This window comes from Nymphaea colorata, chromosome 12 (assembly GCF_008831285.2).
Source record: "Nymphaea colorata isolate Beijing-Zhang1983 chromosome 12, ASM883128v2, whole genome shotgun sequence".
NCBI classification, from domain to species: domain Eukaryota; kingdom Viridiplantae; phylum Streptophyta; class Magnoliopsida; order Nymphaeales; family Nymphaeaceae; genus Nymphaea; species Nymphaea colorata.
The window spans coordinates 14,582,036-14,591,577 of NC_045149.1; the positions used below are offsets into that span (position 1 = coordinate 14,582,036).

At 38.1% G+C, this 9,542-nt stretch overlaps 1 protein-coding gene across 13 annotated transcripts in view; it reads right to left on the bottom strand.

Moving 5' to 3' along the window:
• LOC116266102 (replication protein A 32 kDa subunit A-like) overlaps positions 1-9,542 on the bottom strand; it is a 62,720-nt gene that overhangs the window by 45,489 nt on the left and 7,689 nt on the right. For 4 of the 13 annotated variants that reach the window (XM_050080997.1, XM_050080998.1, XM_050080996.1 and 1 more), the window contains exon 1: positions 6,259-7,307. The exons of the other annotated variants lie outside the window; for them this stretch is intronic. In XM_050080997.1, the coding sequence (XP_049936954.1) occupies positions 6,259-6,380 (122 nt within the window). In that variant the 5' untranslated portion in view covers positions 6,381-7,307. Of the gene's footprint in view, positions 1-6,258; positions 7,308-9,542 lie in introns of those variants that run through there. 13 annotated transcript variants of the gene reach the window in all.

Sequence of the window (9,542 nt, forward strand, 5' to 3'; positions counted from 1 at the left end):
TCATATCCCTACAGAGAAAACTGAAAGCAAATCCAATTTTAAATTCATAAGGCATGCCAGCAGTTGGATATCAACCTACATCTCCTAATGCTTGAGAGCAGAAGCAGACAAGTCAATAACTTATAATATATAACAATTATTCAGGACACGTTCCAGCTGTTGGTTCGGTTCCTCTTATCTTCCCACAAATTGGAGTGCTTTACAAATGGGAAGCTAAAATACTATGCAATTTGAAGGACAAACAAAGCATCAAATAGAAAGAAACTTTCTCAAATTCAACATAAGATGTGAAAAACTTACTGTTGATTAGATGAAGTGAAACAAAGGTATGCATTGGGAATTTCAGGGCATGAAAATTTTCTCCATTGAAATTTCATTACAGGACAAGAGCTCCAACAATACACAATTAATAATGAAAAAGAGAACCATTTCACGGTCTTCTTCTAGTTTGTCGAATGCCCTAACTTAAAGCCAACCAACTTGGCTTCTCCTATTTTTAATTTGCATATTCTTCCTTTACAGGTGATCACAGCCTCCTCCTTTAACTCCACTTTGGTATTTTCTAGAGGGACCTAGTGAACTACTAACCATTGCATTCCATCTCAACAAGCACGCTAATCTTTTTGTTCCTTTATTCTTTCAAGCTAGGTAACAGGAAAGCACCTAATGATTGCCACACGTTGATAGGCCTGTACTTGGTGAAGACTTTGAGCACTCCCCTGTCAATCAGAAAGTAATCATGGTTTCAACATTACACTAAAACACACCCTCCTGGATTCAAAACAAGCAAAGTCTTGCCAATGTTCAAAGTTTAACCATATCAGCTAAGCACAAGCTGTATCATGTTAAACTTTTATTTCCTTTTCAAGAATGTTAATACCTAATAAACCATTTATAGCCTCCAAGCATAAATGACACACTTAGCATAACATGTGAAGTGGCCCCAGCCTTTGAATAGCTCATTTTTATAGCAAATGGAGTCGTCTCAAGCTATTGAACAGATTCTTTACATTCAAAAATAGATGACCATAGATAAGCCTCTTCTCATCCTCAACATTGTGTATTGTGATAAAAGACAGGAACAAGCACAACAGCCTCCATTCAGGTGTTTTAAGCCTCTGCTTCTTCCCTTGTCTTCCAGCAAAACCATGATATCGTAACTCCAGATAACATGCAGTCACCCAAAATAGGGTAGGCACCCTTTTCTTGTTGAACATGCTCATTAGGCGCTTACACTTAGTAACAAAAAAGTGCTACATTGGCCCAGGCTGCTGACCAAGTAAGAGGTCTAGGCAGGGCCTAGATGGTCTGAAGAAATGGAAAAAATTAATATAAAAATGGTGAACTACAGAAGTATTGAGATTAAAACCGAAAAATCTCATGCTCGGCGCCTATTCATGGTTGCATCATCTTCTTGGGAAACTCTCTCTTCCCATTGCTCAATCATCTCTATTTTGTGATAACCAAAGTGCAATCAAGATTGCTTTCAATCCTATTCTACATAATCGCACTAAGCATATAAAGATTGATCAACACTTCATTTGCCAGAAGGTTGAGGAAAACGAGATTGTTCCAACTTATATATCCACGTCTCAACAAGTGGCTGATTTATTTACCAAGGGTCTCAAAGGGCATCATTTTTGGGAATTGAAGAACAAGTTGTGCATGATCAAACCTCATGCACAACTTGAGGGGGGCTGTTAAGATATGGTTCGGGTCAAGTTATACCCCACCCATCTTCACCACAGCGATGGCATATTTCTAATTTTTATTGTTGCTTTGTGTATTTACTTGTAACACAAATTAGTATATATTAATGACAAGCGGCAGGCACCAAGCCCACGGCCATTATTCTTCGCCCTCTCTTCTCGAGCAGCCTATTAAACTTTTCGTCTTCTCGCACCTCCTCAAGACTTCATCTGTTGGTTTGGGGATATACATCAAAATCTTACAAAAACAGGTGTAGATCAACAGTCTTATCTCATCCAAAAATTGTTGGACTTGGATCTTGGTATGGGCCTCGATCAGTGGTCTTATCTGATCTAGAAATTGTCGGAATGGGATCGGGTAGGGGTCTAGTTCAGAGGTCTTATCTGATCCGAAAATTGTTGGATTTGAAACTAGTAGTGGGCACGAATCATCGGTCCAATATGATCCGAAAATTTTGTTGCACTTGCTGCTGGTAGTGGGCTTAGATCAGTGATCTTATAAGATCCTAAAATTGTTGGATTTGCAGTTGGTTATTTCAATAAATTCATCAAAATGACAATAAGGGACATTGACTATGTCAACAAAAAAAGGATGGTTATAGTTGGATAACTAATGACTTGATTTCATGTTGAGCAACTCGTACACGAGTTTCCTAATACAAGAGTCATTTAGCACAAAATACCACCTAAGATATCTAACATGGGCATCGTGATTGCCTCTCACATGATCATTTCCTTCGTTAACCATTGGTTTTGTTCCACAACGCATCTAAGATAAGGGTTCAAGATCCTCCAACAGTTTTCAAATTTCTCCTTGCGGTCATCTCCACCATTTCATGCACTTCACAAAAAAGCCAGATAATGATGCAAGCGCACGATGAGACCTACCTACTTCAAAAGCCTAAAAATAACCTAAAACTAGATAAATTCGAGGCCAATTCCACCAAAATATAAGCAAAAACATTGGCGACACTAGATCAACAGTCTTATTTGATCCGAAAATTGTTGGACTTGGATGTTGGTATGGGCCTTGATCAGTGGTCTTATCTAATCTAGAAATTGTTGGAATGAAATCAGGTAGGGGATCTAGATCAGTGGTCTTATCTGATCTGAAAATTGTTGGATTTGAATGTTGGTATGAGCCTTGATCAGTGCTCTTATCTGATCTAGAAATTGTTGGAATTGAATCAGGTAAAGGGATCTAGATCAGTGGTCTTATCTGATCTAAAAATTGTTGGATTTGAAACTAGTAGTGGGCCCGGATCAATGGTCTTATATGATCCGGCAAATTGTAGCACATGCCGCTAGAAGTGGGCTTGGATCAGCGGTCATACCCGATCCTGAAACTCTTGGATTTGCATTTGGTTATTTCAAGAAATTCATCAAAATGACAATAAGGGTCTTCTTGACTACGTCAACAAAAGAACGATGGTTGTAGTTGTATGACTGACCTAAGAAGTAAAACATCGGCATTGTCATTGCCTCTAAAATGATTGTTTCCTTTGTTAACATTCAGTTTTGTTCCACAACGCTTCCAAGAAAAGGCTTCAAGATCCTCCAACAATTCTCTTATTTCTCCGTGCAGTCATCTCCTCCCTTTCATGCACTTCAAAAAGATGCTAGATAATGATGCACGCCCTCGATGCAAACTAGCTACTTCAACAACCTAAAACCAGCTAAAACTAGCTAAATCTCACGCTAAGAACACATGACTCACACAAAATTTAAGCAAAAACACAAGTGAGACTGCATTGCAAACAAGGACGCAACAGGACCAAAACTGTTCTAATATTTTCATAGAGTTGCTAAAGAAAGCATTGATCAAACAGAAACTAGACAAAACAAGCTTCCAACACCACAAAACATTCGAAAAAAGTGGCACTAGACAAAAAGGTAAACTTTGCGCAAAAATCAAGAATATTTTTGGACTTCGATGTCGAAATGGGTGTAGATTAACGGTCTTATCTGATCCAAAAATTGTTGGACTTGGATCTTGGTATGGGCCTCGATCAATGGTCTTATCTGATCTAGAAATTTGTTGAAATGGGATCAGGTAGGAGGTCTAGATCAGTGGTCTTATCTGATCCGAAAATTGTTGGATTTGAAACTGGTAGTGGGCCCGAATCAATGATCTTATATGATCCGGAAAGTGTTGCACTTGCTGCTGGTAGTGGGCTTGGATCAGTGGTCTTATCTGATCCTAAAATTGTTGGATTTGCATTTGGTTATTTCAAGAAATTCATCAAAATGACAATAAGGGACCTCTTGACTATGTCAACAAAAAAAGGATGGTTGTAGTTGTATAACTGATGACTTGATTTCATGTTGAGCAGCTCCTACACGAGTTTCCTAATGCAAGAGTCATTTAAGCACAAAATACCACCTAAGATATCTAACATGGGCATCATGATTGCTTCTCACATGATCATTTCCTTCGTTAACCACTGGTTTTGTTCCACAATGCTTCTAAGATAAGGCTTCAAGATCCTCCAACAGCTTTAAAATTTCTCCTTGCGGTCATCTCCACCCTTTCATGCACGATGAGACCTACATACTTCAACAGCCTAAAAACAACCTAAAACTAGATAAATTCGAGGCCAATTCCACCAAAATATAAGCAAAAACATTGGCAACACTAGATCAACGGTCTTATTTGATCCGAAAATTGTTGGACTTGGATGTTAGTATGGGCCTTGATCAGTGGTCTTATCTGATCTAGAAACTGTTGGAATGGTATCACGTAGGGGATTTAGATCAGTGGTCTTATCTGATCTGAAAATTGTTGGATTTGAAACTAGTAGTGGGCCCGGATCAATGGTCTTATATGATCCGAAAATTGTTGCACCTATCGCTAGAAGTGGGCTTGGATCAGTGGTCATATCTAATCCTGAAACTCTTGGATTCGCATTTGGTTATTTCGAGGAATTCATCAAAATGACAATAAGGTTCTTGACTACGTCAACAAAAGAACGATGGTTGTAGTTGTATAACTGACCTAAGAAGTCCAACATCGGCATTGTCATTGCCTCTAAAATGATTTTTTCCTTTGTAAACCTTTAGTTTTGTTCCGCAACGCTTCCAAGAAAAGGCTTCAAGATCCTCCAACAATTCTCTCATTTCTCCTTGCAGTCATCTCCTCCCTTTCATGCATTTCAAAAAGATGCCAGATAATGATGCACGTGCTCGATGCCACCTACCTACTTCAACAACCTAAAACCAGCTAAATCTCACGCTAAGAACACATGATTCACACAAAATTTAAATAGAAACACAAGTGAGACTGCATTGCAAACAAGGACGCAAACAGGTCCAAACCGTTCTAATATTTTCACAGAGTTGCTACAGAAAGCATTGATCAAACAGAAACTAGACAAAACAAGATTCCAACACCACAAAACCTACAAAAAAAGTGGCACTACACAAAAAGGTAAACTTTGCTCAAAAATTAATAATATTTTTGGACTTCGATGTCAAAATGGGTGTAGATCAACAGTCTTATCTGATCCAAAAATTGTTGGACTTGGATCTTGGTATGAGCCTCGATCAATGGTCTTATCTGATCTAGAAATTTGTTGAAATGGGATCAGGTAGGGGGTCTAGATCAGTGGTCTTATCTGATCCAAAAATTGTTGGATTTAAAACTAGTAGTGGGCCCGAATCAATGGTCTTATATGATCCGGAAAGTGTTGCACTTGCTGCTGGTAGTGGGCTTGGATCAGTGGTCTTATCTGATCCTAAAATTGTTGGATTTGCATTTGGTTATTTCAAGAAATTCATCAAAATGACAATAAGGGACCTCTTGACTATGTTAACAAAAAAAGGATGGTCGTAGTTGTATAATTGATGACTTGATTTCATGTTGAGCAGCACCTACACGATTTTCCTAATGCAAGAGTCATTTAAGCACAAAATACCACCTAAGATATCTAACATGGGCATCGTGATTGCCTCTCACATGATCATTTCCTTCGTTAACCATTGGCTTTGTCCAACAACGCTTCTAAGATAAGGCTTCAAGATCCTCCAACAGTTTTCAAATTTCTCCTTGCGGTCATCTCCTCCCTTTCATGCACTTCACAAAAAAGCCAGATAATGATGCAAGCGCACGATGAGAACTACCTACTTCAAAGCCTAAAAACAACCTAAAGCTAGATAAATTCGAGGCCAATTCCACCAAAATATAAGCAAAAACATTGGAGACACTAGATCAACGGTCTTATTTGATCCGAAAATTGTTGGGCTTGGATGTTGGTATGGGCCTTGATCAGTGGTCTTATCTGATCTAGAAACTGTTGGAATGGTATCAAGTAGGGGATTTAGATCAGGGGTCTTATCTGATTTGAAACTAGTAGTGGGCCCGGATCAATGGTCTCATATGATCCAAAAATTGTTGCACCTGCCGCTAGAAGTGGGCTTGGATCAGTGGTCTTATCTGATCCTGAAACTCTTGGATTTGCATTTGGTTATTTCAAGAAATTCATCAAAATGACAATAAGGGTCTTCTTGACTACGTCAACAAAAGAACGATGGTTGTAGTCGTATAACTGACCTAAGAAGTCCAACATCGGCATTGTCATTGCCTCTAAAATGATTGTTTCCTTTGTAAACCATTAGTTTTGTTCCGCAACGCTTCCAAGAAAAGGCTTCAAGATCCTCCAACAATTCTCTCATTTCTCCGTGCAGTCATCTCCTCCCTTTCATGCATTTCAAAAAGATGCCAGATAATGATGCACGTGCTCGATGCCACCTACCTATTTCAACAACCTAAAACCAGTTAAATCTCACGCTAAGAACACATGATTCACACAAAATTTAAGCAAAAACACAAGTGAGACTGCATTGCAAACAAGGACGCAAACAGGTCCAAAACCGTTCTAATAGTTTCATAGAGTAGCTACAGAAGGCATTTATCAAACAGAAACTAGACAAAACAAGCTTCCAACACCACAAAACCTACGAAAAAAGTGGCACTACACAAAAAAGGTAAACTTTGCACAAAAATCAAGAATATTTTTGGACTTCGATGTCGAAATGGGTGTAGATCAACGGTCTTATCTGATCCAAAAATTGTTGGACTTGGATCTTCGTATGGGCTTCGATCAGTGGTCTTATCTGATTTAGAAATTTGTTGAAATGGGATCAGGTAGGAGGTCTAGATCAGTGGTCTTATCTGATCCGAAAATTGTTGGATTTGAAACTAGTAGTGGGCCCGAATCAATGGTCTTATATGATCCGAAAAGTGTTGCACTTGCTGCTGGTAGTGGGCTTGGATCAATGGTCTTATCTGATCCTAAAATTGTTGGATTTGCGTTTGGTTATTTCAAGAAATTCATCAAAATGACAATAAGGGACCTCTTGTCTATGTCAACAAAAAAAGGATGGTTGTAGTTGTATAACTGATGACTTCATTTCATGTTGAGCAGCTCCTACACGAGTTTCCTAATGCAAGAGTCATTTAAGCACAAAATACCACCTAAGATATCTAACATGGGCATCGTGATTGCCTCTCACATGATCATTTCCTTCGTTAACCATTGGTTTTGTTCCAAAACGCTTCTAAGATAAGGCTTCAAGATCCTCCAACAGCTTTCAAATTTCTCCTTGAAATGAGACCTACCTACTTCAAAAGCCTAAAAACAACCTAAAACTAGATAAATTCAAGGCCAATTCCACCAAAATATAAGCAAAAACATTGGCGACACTAGATCAACGGTCTTATTTGATCCAAAAATTGTTGGACTTGGATGTTGGTATGGGCTTTGACCAGTGGTCTTATCTGATCTAGAAATTGGAATGGAATCAGGTAGGGGATCTAGATCAGCGGTCTTATCTGATCTGAAAATTGTTGGATTTGAAACTAGTAGTGGGCCCAAATCAATGGTTTTATATGATCTGAAAATTGTTGCACTTGCCGCTAGAAGTGGGCTTGGATCAGTGATCTTATCTGATCCTGAAACTCTTGGATTTGCATTTGGTTATTCCATGAAATTCTTCAAAATGACAATAAGGGCCTTCTTCATTATGTCAAAAAAAAAAAAAAGATGGTTGTATTTGTATAACCGTTGATTTGATTTCATGTTGAGCAACTCCTACATGGGTTACCTAATGCAAGAGTCATGTAAGCACAAAATACCACCTAAGGAGTCCAACATGGGCATCGCCATTGCCTGTCACACGATAATTTCCTTCATTAACCATTGGTTTTGTCCCACAACACATATTAAAGGAGCTGGATAAACTCCACTTCCACTTGAATGGATTGCATCACCTTGTGTATTCCCTTTCTTCATAGGCCTTGCTATGGTAGACGCTCTTCCTAATATTTCCATATACAATCCTATTGTAGATCACATGCATTGGATCAGAGGTCTGATCTGGCCCATTTTTTGTGTTGAATTCGGATTTGAGCACCCGCAGTTTAGATCAGTGGTCTAATCGGATCCGATTTGTCATTGGATTTGGGTTTTGGGCGTGTGATTTGGATTAGACACAAAATATAATCTACTTTAAATGCTGGATTTGTATTTTGAACTTGGTATCTGGAACAGAGGCATAATCTGATTTGGTTTAGATGTTCAATGTGGACTTTGAACCAAACATTTGGACCAATAGTCTAATCTGATATGGTTTAGATGTTGGACTTGAGTTTAAATATCGGTCTAGATCAAAGGTCTTATCTGATATGATTAAATTGTTGAATTTGGATTTTGGAAATAGGATTTGGATCAAAGGTCTATCGGATCAGTTTTAGGTGCTGAATTTGGATTTTGAATCTAGTGTTAGGATCAGAGGTCTAATTTAATCCAATTTAGATGTTGAACTTGGATTTAAGGCAGGGACTAGATTCATAATCCATTTTTGACATGACTTGGATTGGTTTCTAAACATTTCCATAAACAAGTTCAAAAGACAATGTAATGAAAATGGATCTTTATCTAAAAAATAAAGGTTTCAACTTTTCATGTATGCAATTATTAAATATGAAATCTTCAATACAAAATCTTTTAATGGGGACATCAATGATAATCTTCTAACACATGGACGTCTTCATCTCTGAAGCAAAAGTTTATGTCGATCTTTTGACAACACCATACAAAAAATAGTTGAACATCATAAATTGTTCAAATAATAGAAATCACCTTTTTCTTGGCAAGGATCAAAGATAATCAGATGAGCATTTGGATGAACGACCACATTTAGATTCTATTGTAGATCACATGCATTGGCGATCTGATCTGACCTCGATTTGGTGTTGAATTCAGATTTGAGCTATGCAATTTGGATCAAAGGTCTAATCTGATCCACTTTTGTTGCTGGATTTGGGTTTTCGGCCTGTGACTTGGATCAAATGCGAAATATAATCTACTTTAAATGTTGGATTTAGATTTTGAACTAGGAATCTATATTGGAGGCCAAATATGAGCTCGTTTAGATATTAGATGTTGACTTTGAACCTAACATCTGGATTAGGGGTCTAATCTGATCCAGTTTAGATGTTGGATTTGAGTTTTAAATCTCGATCTAGATAAGAGACCTAATTTGATCTGATAAGTGGCCTAATATGATAGTTTTAAGTGTTGGATTTGGATCTAGTGTCTGGATCAAAGGTCCAATCTGATCCAGTTTTGCCCCAAGGATGCCTTCCTTTGATATGCATCTTTAGACACTTTCACCACATCATGCAATTGGCCTCATCCTATTGGAACTGTGACACATAGTTTCCACCATCAATGTTGCTCTTGGAATCTTACATTGAATAAGGATGCTTTTAGCCTTGATCAACTCCAATCTTTAGTCTCAGCAAACTTTAAAGATGAGTTTTGAACAAACAAA